Source organism: Vigna radiata, chromosome 5 (assembly GCF_000741045.1).
Source record: "Vigna radiata var. radiata cultivar VC1973A chromosome 5, Vradiata_ver6, whole genome shotgun sequence".
NCBI lineage: Eukaryota > Viridiplantae > Streptophyta > Magnoliopsida > Fabales > Fabaceae > Vigna > Vigna radiata.
In genome coordinates, this window is record NC_028355.1 from 31,183,773 (window position 1) to 31,197,238 (window position 13,466).

The window sequence follows — 13,466 nt, forward strand, 5'->3', positions numbered from 1 at the left end:
TGTTCATAAGGTCTTCCAATGTAGTCTAGTCTCCTTTGGGGTGTACTAAAAAAATAAAAGAAATCACTAAGCATACCCTAGGAGTCAGGTCAAAAACAGAAACATGATTGTATTCATTGTGTGTATAGAATTATAGAATGGTTGCATGTTATTTTAAAACTTTTTGGCTAAGAACCAAATCAATGAATATTTTATTCAGAAATAAATAAATCATCTAGAAGAAAGAGCAATTTAAAATAGAAACACGGTCATTGGTCAAGCCACCGAATCCGATCCGATTAATGAATTGAGATAGGATAGAGAAAAGAGAGAAGGAGTCCAAAATCACTTTATTTATTGATTTTGCGAGTGGCATCTAAATGGTAACTTGAGGTTTCCTCTTTCCTACCTTTTTCCTAAACAAACAACCTCGTTGGCTGCTTTTTGTATACTGCTACTTTATTCCATCTAGAAGCCTTACTATTTAAGCTTTTTCTGGATAAACAATTTCAAAAACACATACACATTGATGCTATGCTGTGATCACAAGATTCATGAACACCAATCAATTCTAAATGGCCCCATATAAAAGATAAGTTTAATAACTTATATATTTTTCTCATAATTCTTCTTTACTTTTATAAAAAAGTGAAATTTGTCTTAGTTATAATTAGGAGCATTAAAATTCAAAGGACTAATGTTTTTTTTTTCAACAAATGAAGAACCGATCAATTTCAGTGACTGGTTTCATTAAAATTTTCATCCATCCAGAGAGTCAAGTCAAGGATTTGATCGTTTCTAGTTGCCAATGTTTCGGAAATGGAAATGCTATTGAGATTCAAACTTTCAGGCATTTATTTTCTTTTAATTAATATTAAGAAATGGAAATTTCCACTGACGTTTTTGATGATGTAATTTGTTAGGTAATTTTATGTTGTTTTGTTTTTTTAATAAAAACGATTTTCTTTCTGTCTTGATTTTAATATGGTGTCATGTCTTGTCTCGAATCTTTCAATTTTACAGCCCGAAATTGGAGGCTCCAAAGTCTTCAATGGATATTTTTTTGGATAATCCTAATCTTCTGAATGACATTATTTATGATTTTTTATTTTCCTTTCTCAATTATTGTTTGCTTAATTATTATTAACATGTCAACTAGTGTTAGGATAATTAATCATTACCCCAACGTGAATTAGAGTGCTTAGCCGCCTTATTTTAATCCAATAATTAAGAGTAATACTTTTATATATATTTTTAAAATTTTGTTAGCTTTTAAATTGATTTTTTTAATAAAGGCATTTTATTACAAAAGATAACTAGACGATGATCTATATGTGTATTTATCAATAACATAATTAACAAAATTTTATTCTTTTCTATATTTTCCGTACCAACCGATAATTAAATAGATAACGTGAAAGTTACAGTTGGAGAGAACCATGACCCGTGGGTTTTAAACAATATTAATTATTTAGCAAAAATAATTCACATAAACAATGAAACATTTAATAAATTATGAAAATTATAATCATTAGTCTATATTAAAATAGCACGACATTTAATATGCATTTAATTACAGGGTATTTTAATAGATGACGATCCTATGTATTAATAACATGATAAACTTAATTTGATTCTTTTTATATATTTACAGCTGGCGACTAATTAATAACAGTTGAATAGTGTTTAGTGCAGTAATTTTTTTGGTGACAGTTTAGCAGTTATTTAAGATGTTGTAAAAATGACAGTTATTAACTTAAAGGAAGATTTGGTGTTTGGCATTTTTTTTTCTGTTATTAAAGAAAAGAAAAAAGAAGGAAAATGGTGGTATGAATGACTGGCGGTATTTAATATTTGATTTCAAGGTTTGACTTTTGAATAGCAATGGCAGCCTAGTTTTGACGTCAAAAGTATAAATAGAGAGACATGGTTTTCCCATTCCCTATTACTCATTTCAGAAAAAGGAACTGAATTTCCCTCTCATATTCTTTCATTCTTTTACCTTCATCACAAAGCAACGCAGACAGTGGTGTTTGGTTTCACGAACAACAAGAAGAAGAGACGAGAAACAGGGTGGTGCGGTGTGGCGGGTAACCGCGAGAATCTGAGAGAATGGACAACAGCGATATATACAGAGCAAGTAACAGTATGCGATCGAGAAGTTCAACGGTTTGGAGGAACAACAGTATGGAGGTATTCTCAAGGTCTACACGGGAAGAAGATGACGAAGAAGCTCTCAAATGGGCTGCTCTGGAGAAGCTCCCCACCTACAACCGTCTCAGGAAAGGTCTGCTGACAGCATCCCATGGAGCTGCCAACGAAATCGACGTGGCTGATCTTGGCTTCCAAGATAAACAGAAGCTTCTTGAGAGGTTGGTCAAAGTGGCTGAAGAAGACAACGAGAGATTCTTGCTGAAGCTTAAGGAGCGTATTGACAGGTGAATTACCTCTTCCTAACAGTTCTGTATCAACTTGATATATATTGTTTTCCTGTTTTCACTTGCTGCTTTTTACAGAGTTGGACTCGATATTCCCACTATTGAAGTTCGATACGAGCACCTGAAGATTGAGGCAGAGGCTTTTGTGGGAAGTAGAGCTTTGCCCTCTTTCATCAACTCTGCTACTAATGTCATAGAGGTACTGAATGGCTCCTTCCATTTCCTGTAATTGAGTTTCTTTGTTCTGTTTTCCTCTGCAATTAGTCTGTCAACACGGTTTTTCTCTGTTTGATCTTGCAGGGATTTTTTAACGCACTCCATATCGTCCCCAGCAGAAAGAAACATGTTACTATTCTGAAAGATGTCAGCGGGATTATTAAACCTCGCAGGATGACACTGCTTTTGGGTCCTCCCAGTTCAGGAAAGACCACACTCCTTTTGGCCCTGTCAGGAAAACTTGATAAAAGTCTTCAGGTAAATCACATTTCTTTACTATATATAGATACAGAGAGAAAGAAAGAAAGGAAAACTAATATCGATACCGATGTGTTGTTGTTCAGGTATCAGGAAAAGTGACTTACAATGGGCACGAACTGAACGAGTTTGTACCTCAGAGAACTGCTGCTTACATCAGCCAGCATGATGTTCACATTGGAGAAATGACTGTGAGGGAAACCTTGGCTTTCTCAGCAAGGTGCCAAGGTGTTGGATCACGTTATGGTTAGTTTCCCTTCACCACCTATCTCTAACCTTTTTAAAATCTAATTTAACATCTATGCAGCCTAACTAAGGATGACGGATCATCCTTTAATTCTTTGAATCTGCAGACATGCTATCTGAGTTGTCTAGAAGAGAGAAAGCAGCAAATATCAAGCCTGACCCAGATCTTGATGTCTACATGAAGGTCACCAAAATAAGCTTTTATTAATCCTTTTTCAGTAAAATAGAAAAACCAAAGCAAAATATATATATTCCATCTTTGGATTGTATCTGATTATAATCTTTTGATATAACAGGCAACTGCAACTGCAGGCCAGGAGTCAAGCATAGTGACAGATTACACAATGAAGGTAATGCTTAAACAAACACGGTTCAATTCAATTATGTGATGACATGTGCTAGAGATTGCTACGAAGGCCAGGATACTGAACTCTTCAACTGTTTATCATTTCAGATTCTGGGGTTAGATATATGTGCTGATACCATGGTGGGGGATGAGATGTTGCGTGGGATCTCTGGAGGACAAAGGAAGCGTGTTACTACAGGAGAGATGTTGGTTGGACCTGCAAATGCTTTATTCATGGATGAAATCTCCACAGGGTTGGACAGCTCCACCACATTTCAGATTGTGAGCTCTCTCAGGCAATATGTCCACATTCTAAATGGAACTGCCGTCATATCTTTGCTCCAGCCAGCACCCGAGACTTATGACCTTTTCGATGACATTATCTTAATCTCCGACGGCCAAGTTGTTTATCATGGCCCTCGTGAATATATTCTGGACTTCTTTGAATCCATGGGTTTCAGATGTCCAGAGAGAAAAGGTGCTGCTGACTTCCTTCAAGAAGTGACTTCCAAGAAAGATCAAGCACAGTACTGGGTGCGCAGAGATCAACCATACAGATTTGTGACGGTTACTCAATTTGCTGAGGCATTTCAATCATTCCATATCGGTAGGAAACTTGGACAGGAGCTTGCAGTTCCATTTGACAAGACTAAGAGCCACCCTGCTGCATTGACCACTAAGAAGTTTGGTATCAACAAGAAGGAGCTGTTAAAGGCTAACTTCTCAAGAGAGTACTTGCTTATGAAAAGGAATTCATTTGTTTACATCTTCAAGCTATGTCAGGTTGGTGCTTGACTTCTACCTTGACTGCACACCGTATTCATTTGATGATCACTTTTAATTACCGTTTTGCTCTTGATGCTTTTCAGCTTTTCATCATGGCGTTGATTGCATTGACGCTTTTTTTCCGAACGGAGATGCACCATGATGATCTTGATGATGCGGGCGTTTATGCTGGTGCTATCTTTTTTACAATAATGACGATTATGTTTAATGGAATGGCTGAGATTTCGATGACCATTGCTAAGCTTCCTGTTTTCTACAAACAACGAGATCTTCTATTTTTTCCCTCTTGGGCATATGCTATTCCTTCGTGGATTCTTAAGATTCCCGTTACTATAGCAGAAGTTGCTCTTTGGGTATTCCTGACCTACTATGTGATTGGATTTGATCCAAATGTCGGGAGGTAAAGAAACTAGTTTGATTTGTTTTCAGTTTGTGAATGTTGCCGCTTCTACTAATTTGCATCGTACTTATGATCTGAGTTCTTGAATTTGGCGCAGGCTCTTCAAGCAGTACCTCATCCTGTTATTTATCAGTCAGATGGCTTCTGGATTATTCCGAGCCATTGCAGCACTAGGTAGAAACATGATTGTCGCCAATACCTTTGGATCCTTTGCAGTTCTCACGCTTCTTACATTGGGCGGTTTCATTCTGTCAAAGAGTAAGTTCAATTCAAGCAAGCACGCGATTAAAAAATTGTTGCATTTCTAATAATGAGAAAACATAAGCTAACCTTCTTCGTTCCATTTCCAATGAAACAGGGGATATTAAAAAATGGTGGATTTGGGGTTTCTGGATTTCACCGTTGATGTATGGGCAGAATGCTCTTATGACCAACGAATTTCTCGGAAACAGTTGGCACAATGTAATTTCTTGACCTCACAACCTAAGAATTTGTATGCTTCTTTGGATAAGCAAAGTGTGATTCTAATTTCATTTCTATTAATTACAGGCTACCCACAATTTAGGACTTGAGTATCTAGACTCTCGCGCGTTCTTCAAAGATTCATATTGGTTTTGGCTAGGTTTTGGGGCACTTGTTGGGTTTGTGCTCCTTTTCAACGTGTTGTTTGGTTTGGCTCTCCAATACCTTGACCGTGAGTACTTTTCATCTCATCTGTACTTTAAAATTCTCTCATAAATTCAATTCGAGGTCTTACTAATATGTATGCCTCTGAATGTCAATGCAGCATTTGATAAGCCACAGGCATTTATAGCTGAAGACCCAGATACTGAAGCAAGCGCCACAGAAGTTGAATTACCACGCCTAGGTGAGTAATGCTGCTTATATATCACTCGTCTTGAAAGTGAAACGACAAGCATACTCCTTTATCACTAGCAATTCGAATTATATTGCAAGACACTGAACATTTTTTACAAATGTCCTGCAGAAAGTTCAGGAAGAGATGGTTCTGTTGTGGAGTCCAGCCATGGAAAGAAAAAAGGAATGGTTCTTCCTTTTGAACCACATTCTATCACCTTTGATGAAATAGTATACTCTGTTGACATGCCACAGGTAAATCACAATCCGTGTTATAAATTTAACCTCTGGGTGTCTAACAGTGTCTCTATTTTAACACTTCTTTAGCCAGAAAAAACTAGATTTCTAACTTCCTTGATTTCGACTTGCAGGAAATGAAGGATCAAGGTATACAAGAGGACAGACTGGTGCTTCTGAAGGGTGTTAGTGGTGCATTCAGGCCTGGTGTTCTCACAGCTTTGATGGGTGTAAGTGGTGCTGGTAAGACTACATTGATGGATGTTCTGGCTGGTAGGAAAACCGGTGGATATATTGATGGAAGCATCAAAATTTCTGGGTACCCTAAGAAGCAAGAAACATTTGCTCGTATCTCTGGATACTGTGAGCAAAATGATATCCATTCACCTCATGTTACTGTTTACGAATCCTTGGTATACTCAGCATGGCTACGTTTACCTTCAAGTGTTGATTCCAAAACCAGAAAGGTTAGTTAGTAAGGACTTGTGAAAAATGTTAAAGCGTTTTAAGCTTAAGTTTTTCATTGAGATAGCTGGCTTTATCTTCATAGAAGCTGATTGTTCGAACTTTTTGGATTTGACAAATGGNTGCAGATGTTCATTGAGGAAGTCATGGAATTGGTGGAGCTGAACCCATTAAGGAACTCGCTGGTTGGATTGCCAGGTGTGAGTGGCCTCTCTACTGAACAGCGGAAGAGGCTGACTATTGCGGTTGAATTGGTGGCTAACCCGTCCATAATTTTCATGGATGAGCCTACTTCTGGGCTAGATGCAAGAGCTGCTGCTATTGTCATGAGAACAGTCAGAAACACTGTGGACACCGGAAGAACTGTTGTGTGCACCATCCATCAGCCCAGCATTGACATATTTGAAGCATTTGATGAGGTGAGTGACGACAAGGACAAACGAAGACGTGTCTTACTTGGTTTCTCTCCCCCCGTAGGCTTGAATCTAACATGATTTTTTTGGTGTGATTACAGTTGTTCCTAATGAAGCGTGGAGGACAGGAAATATATGTCGGGCCACTGGGACGTCATTCTAGTCATCTGATCAAGTATTTTGAGGTAAGATCATACTCTAATAATAAAATGAGAACGACCATCATTCTTCACAGTAAATACTAAATTTTCCCAATAATTTCCACTGTTCAGAGCATTGATGGAGTTAGCAAAATCAAAGATGGATATAACCCTGCTACTTGGATGTTGGAAGTTACAACCACAGCTCAAGAGCTTAGTTTGGGTGTTGATTTCACTGACCTGTACAAGAACTCTGATCTATATAGGTACGGAAACGCAAGTGGACAGGAATTTACTAACTCTTGTTTATTTTCTTGATTTTCATAATGCTTAAGTAAGTTTTTCATGGCTTTTCAGGAGAAACAAGCAGCTTATACAAGAATTGGGTGAGCCTGCTCCCGGTTCAAAGGATCTTTATTTCCCTACTCAATACTCTCAGTCCTTCTTGGTTCAATGCCAAGCTTGCTTATGGAAACAACGTTGGTCATATTGGCGTAATCCACCATACACTTCTGTGAGATTTTTCTTCACAACTTTCATAGCCATAATGTTTGGAACTATATTCTGGGACCTCGGAGGAAAACAGTAAGTCAAATAAAATCTTATGATTACTCTCCAAAAGTAAATTGCATGATATACATATATGCTTTGACAACTTCCAAATTCCACTATAGTTCTGATTCCTATTTTGCTTTCACAGCTCAACAAGAGGAGATCTGATGAATGCTCTGGGTTCAATGTATACTGCTGTTCTTTTCCTTGGAGTACAAAATTCTTCTTCCGTACAGCCAGTGGTGGCAGTTGAAAGGACTGTCTTCTACAGAGAAAAAGCTGCCGGAATGTATTCTGCCTTACCCTATGCATTTTCACAGGTATCATAACATAACATCAGCATCATTTATTTTACAGACATATGTTACTAGTACTTTTGTTTGAATCACATTGGTTATGTTAAGTTAAGTAACCAACCAACAAATAAACTGCGTGCTTTTTGTCACAGATTCTGGTGGAGCTACCTTATATCTTTTTTCAAGCGGTGACATATGGTGTAATAGTTTATGCCATGATCGGATTTGATTGGACTGCAGAGAAATTCTTTTGGTATCTATTTTTCATGTACTTCACACTCTTGTACTTCACCTTCTACGGCATGATGGCTGTGGCAGTGACACCAAACCACCATGTTGCTGCCATCGTGGCTGCTGCATTTTATGCAATTTGGAATCTCTTCTCAGGATTTGTTGTTTCAAGACCTGTAAGTTGTTTGTTGCCACCCTGCCTTTGAATAAATCAAATACGTTGATATATGCATGCATATAGAGCCATAAACATGTGGTATGATTTCAAGAGATGTACATGCATGATAATGATAATATTAATATTAATAATAATAACATTGTTTTCTATTTTGAACAGAGCATTCCAATTTGGTGGAGATGGTACTATTGGGCATGCCCAGTGGCCTGGACCTTATATGGATTGGTTGGATCTCAGTTTGGAGATATAATGGAAAATATGCCGTTTGAACACAAGACTGTGAAAGATTTCGTAGAAGACAGTTATGGAATCAAACATGACTTCATTGGAGTTGCTGCTGTTGTGGTTGCTGGCATTGCAGTTCTCTTTGCATTTACTTTTGCTGTTGCAATCAAGACCTTTAACTTCCAAAAGAGATAGAGAAATAGAGATAGATTTTTCCAACCTCAAATATTCTTTGTATTTTCCCACTTTTTTTCCCTTGTTTTTAATTTCTCTCTAAACTTGTAATGTTTGTTTATATCTATAGTTTGTGTGCAACACCAGCCAATTTGTAGGCTGTACTAAAAAAAAATGTATGTATGATGAGTTTTTATACATGCTTACAGCATAATATTAAGTCCAATTCTGTGCATCACACAATTTTATTTATTTATTTGTTTATTTTATAATTTATCAACGGTTATCTCCCACTTTTTTAAATTTCTGTCTCGATCTTCTATCTTAAATTTAGTTTTATTCATAAACTGCATCATAAATCATCACCATCTTACCAGCAAGTTGGTAGTTCAAACGGTGTTAAACTTTGTATACTTAAACAAGACTTTTGGTTGAAGTCTTAAAGAAAAAACATCTTCTACTGATAATATAGTCAGTACGATTTTCTTGATCAAGAATAGTCTGAAAGAAAATCAATAACACGGTAAAAGAACAATAAATTTTTCAGTCAAAAGATCAATGATTGTAAAAAATATATAGAAAGGATTTTAACCGACAACGCATTTCCTCAAACACTGGACATCCAATGACGCTCATTGTGACCATGTCAACGTGCTGCGACAAACGAGAGCACCCAAATCCTGTTGCCACACTCACTACCACGTTAAGGTTTTTGCCTTTGTTTGGACTTTTCAACTTTGGTTTGGTTTGGATCTAAATCTGTGCTTCAAATTAATCTCATCACGATACCCGTTTACTTCATTTGAACTTAGACCTAATTTGAATTAAAAAAAAAAAAAAAACTTTTAAAATCAGAGAGCAATCAGAGTTACACAGCAGAAGGAAGTTGGGTGCCGCTGGGCGAGCAAGCTGTCTCGATGGGCGAGATACACGGGAGCAAGGAGCGTCTGGCGGTAGCTCGCCGGAGTCAGGCGGCGCTGGGCCGTAGCTTGACAAAGAGATCTCCTTTCATTGAGCCAACTTTACTAAGATGGCGCTTGGCAATAGCTGTGCTGATAAGCGAAAATAGAGTATTTAATCATATTTTCTGCTAGGGTTTTTAATGTATTTCATATTTTGCAAGATAGAAAATCACTTAACATTTATTATTTTAAGTTGTTGACGTCTCTTCAAAGTGATGTATGTTGCAGGAACAATAGAGGTCTGTTTATAATTTATAGATTTGATTCTTTTAATTTTTGGTTGATGTTTTTTTCAAAAATTAATATAAAATACAATAATACATAACGATTTTTAAAAATAGTATGAGTATCTAAAATAAAAATATAAATATAAGAAAGTGGTTGAAAAATACTAATAAAATAAAAAACATATCTTAAATCATGGACTTTTGAAAATTTCAAAACATTGAAGAAAAAGAAAAACTCTTAAACAATAGCCATCGCGTTTGTTATTTTATTTTCAATAACTTTCATTTTTTAAGAGTCTTTATTCGATGTCTGTGCTAAAAATTATGACAATTTAAAGTTTATAAAACTAAGGTTAAACTAAAAATGCAACTTTTATAACACACAAAAATGGCTAGTGAGTGAAAACACCAATTTTAAAAAAAATGTAATCAGGAATAATGAAAGCTTTAACCTAAATGAGCATCATAATGGAAAATGAAGTAAAATGGGTTGAAGAATTTTCTCCTACGAATTTAGCTCATTCGTTGCACTTTAGTGGAAAGTTTGACACAAATGTGAAAGAGAAATATGAGGACGCTGACGTTATTTCTAAATTTTAAAAAAAATTTGATTTAGGACACTCTCACAACAAATGTCAATTTGCAATTTAACGTCAAACCTAGGACCAACCACGTTAAATAACATCAGAAATTTGGGTTGAAGAGGAAGAAGATAAGCTATGAATTAAAGGTAAAGATACAAATGAGAGGCATAATTGAAGTGTGGAGCAGCCACTAAGAACCTTGGAAAATGACTTTCTTTTCTTTATGATTTTAATTTCTTCCTTAACTCTTCCATTTGTAAATCCTAAGTTTTTTACCATGGACACCTATTTGTTGAGATTAGATATAATAACTTGAATTATTGTGTATTTGTGTTGTTAATACATATGTTTTTTTTTTTCATTTCAATGTTAGTATTTGATTTTTATACTTACTGCTTATTGTGACTAGATCACTCATAACTTGATTGTTCAGGTGTTGAAAAATATCTTTTATAACCTAGAACTGAAACTAATTACCTAATGAAACTTTACATAAGGATATGACATTGATTCCTTAGTAATCTTAAGACTCTTGACCTTGTACATATGTTTTGCTTGTTAAGTATTCAAGTAATTTGAACTTAATGATTAATCAATGAGTAATCATAGACTAATTGGAATTGAGATAAGTGCGAATGCATGAGAATGAAGTGGACGAAATCTAGTTTTTGAAAATTGTAAATATTCTATGTTAAGTTTTACTCACACACCAACTTTTGGATAAAAATATAGGCTTGATACCTCCCTTGGTCCTCGTATTTGTATGGAAATCTCAGTTCGGTCCTCAAGTTTTGAACTGTCTCAATTGGGTCATAATTTTTGTAAAAATGCACACATTTTACCCCAACCGTTAACTGATCTCAAACGACGTTAAGTTTAGCTGACGTGGTATGTTGACGTGTTGGCTTAATCCCTTGTTGGTCCTCGTATTTGTGTGAAAATCTCAGTTCGGTCCTCAAGTTTTGAACTGTCTCAATTGGGTCATAATTTTTGTAAAAATGCACACATTTTACCCCAATCGCTAACTGATCTCAATGTGCAACAATTATCTTCTGCTATTAGTGGAATAAATAGCTTAAAGGCTGGTGATGAACCTATAAGTTACCAAGTTGGTTCATTTGCAGAAAAGGCTGTGAGACTGATTGCACTGGTTATGCGAGTTTTCCGGTGACTTTATTTTTTGAGCAGACGAGATAATTTGTGTAAAATCCCTGATTCTTATAGAGATGAATAAAATCCCTAATTCAAATAAACTAAATAATAGGCATTGTGCCACGTGAAACACTGCTTATTTTAAAAAATAATTCATATAATTAAANAATACACGTCAGCATGTNCTCTGGCTACCACGTCAGCTAAACTTAACGCCGTTTGAGATTAGTTAACGATTGGGGTAAAATGTGTGCATTTTTACAAAAGTTATGACCCAATTGAGACAGTTCAAAACTTGAGGACTAAACTGAGATTTTCACACAAATACGAGGACCAAGAAGGATTAAGCCAACACGTCAGCATACCACGTCAGCTAAACTTAACGCGTTTGAGATCAGTTAACAGTTGGGGTAAAATGTGTGCATTTTTTCAAAAATTATGACCCAATTGAGACAGTTCAAAACTTGAGGAGCGAACTGAGATTTTCATACAAATACGAGGACAAGGGAGGTATTAAACCAAAAATATACAAAAAAAAAGAGTTTATTGTATTTTTGTGAACTTTGTTGTCTAAATTGGTTATTGAATGCAAGAGTTATCATGTGTTGCACAAATTCATTAGAAAAGAGCGATAAAATATTTATTACTAACTACTTTACTGATGATGCACTTTTTGTTTCATGCTAAAAAACCTCTTAACCTAAAAATTCAATTATCTTCTAAGAGAATTGTTACAACTCAAATCATGACGACAAATAAAAAAATAATGGTTTTAAAAACATATTTTGAAGTTCTCACCATAATTTATTTTAAAAAATTATTTAAAAAAAAATAGAAAGATAAAGCGCAGTTTCTAAAACCAGATTTTAGATCTAGAAATCAGTTAAAAAAGTGTTAATATATCTTACCAAACTTATCTTACCACATACCTTTAAATGTGCAAAAAAAATATGTATTTTTCAAAATATTTAATTTTTCCTAAAAAATAATAAAATTTTCGAAAAGAAAAAAAATATATATTTTTTGGCTCAATAAGAATGTATCTTGCTCTCATGTATTTCTTCAAAATGGAAAATCAATGGTAGTTTAAAAAAAAAAACATTCGGAAGAATGTTTTGATTTTTAGTTTTTGAAAATTTTATATTACTTTACCATTTTAGAATTATTTGAAAATAAATATCACTAGAAGAGGAATGGTCGAACAAACACCAAAACAAATGGATAAAAAAATACTTTTGTATTATTTTTAGGAAAATATATTTGCTTCTTCTTTTTTTACATTAAAAGAGTCTATGCTAATAATTAAGAAATAGTAAATGTATAAATCATATTTGCATGACCATAAAATTATTGAAATGAAATAATAAATAATGAAATGATTAATAGTAAAAATAATGGACCTAAAAGAAAGATTCAAAATTAGGTGTAATAAAATATGCATACAATATTAAAACAAAAATATAATGACAAATTTGGAATGCATATATCAAAAAGGAAAAAAAAAATGACAATAACATTCATTCCAAACTCAATATTCACATCAATCTGACCATTCTCTCGTAAAATAAAAATAAAATTTAGATAAAAGAATAATATAAAGAAAAAAAGTGGCCCATGATTCCACATAAATGAAAAGGAATTAAAAGTCCTAGCAAAACTAGGGTGCCCTCACTTGTTTATTCCTTCACGTAAATAAATCTATTACCCATGTACAACAATTATTACCCATAACTTATAACAATAAATATGTATCCTTATTGCTAATGATAAAAACAAAGACATTTTCGTATATAAAGAATGAAAAACAAACACCATGTTCCAAAATAACAACACAAATTAATAAGAAACTAATGGTTGTCAACACTAATGGGTAGATAATATTAATTTTTAATAACATAATAATTAGTTATGTTATCATCAAGAAATTCTGTTTATGTCATAAATAATATGATATAACTAATAAATATTAATTTTTCCTTATTTAAGGGTAGTTAATATATTACATAATTCTCACACCTGAATCTTCTTATTGGACTCTTTTAGGTCTTCCAAATAATAATAATTTTGTAAATTTAAGCCAGGTAGGTTCATTTAAGTATACAA

At 34.5% G+C, this 13,466-nt stretch overlaps 1 protein-coding gene across 1 annotated transcript; it reads left to right on the forward strand.

The window, feature by feature from the left end:
- Positions 1-2,091: 2,091 nt before the first annotated feature.
- LOC106761718 (ABC transporter G family member 40) lies at positions 2,092-8,459 on the forward strand. The gene is made up of 21 exons (XM_014645287.2): positions 2,092-2,417; positions 2,496-2,616; positions 2,718-2,891; positions 2,978-3,137; positions 3,245-3,321; positions 3,434-3,487; positions 3,592-4,266; positions 4,353-4,669; positions 4,767-4,927; positions 5,028-5,131; positions 5,219-5,363; positions 5,457-5,537; positions 5,658-5,782; positions 5,899-6,231; positions 6,358-6,648; positions 6,744-6,827; positions 6,915-7,048; positions 7,140-7,367; positions 7,483-7,654; positions 7,783-8,037; positions 8,199-8,459. Exons 1-21 carry the CDS (start codon positions 2,092-2,094, stop codon positions 8,457-8,459), a joined length of 4,278 nt encoding a protein of 1,425 aa, XP_014500773.1.
- Positions 8,460-13,466: the final 5,007 nt, after the last annotated feature.

Bases quoted from the DNA above. Each gene is read 5' to 3' on its own strand.
- LOC106761718 (XM_014645287.2), top strand. From the start codon at position 2,092: ATGGACAACAGCGATATATACAGAGCAAGTAACAGTATGCGATCGAGA. The intron at 4,267-4,352 runs GTTGGTGCTTGA...GATGCTTTTCAG, and splicing joins ACATCTTCAAGCTATGTCAG to CTTTTCATCATGGCGTTGAT. The intron at 7,049-7,139 runs GTACGGAAACGC...ATGGCTTTTCAG, and splicing joins AAGAACTCTGATCTATATAG to GAGAAACAAGCAGCTTATAC.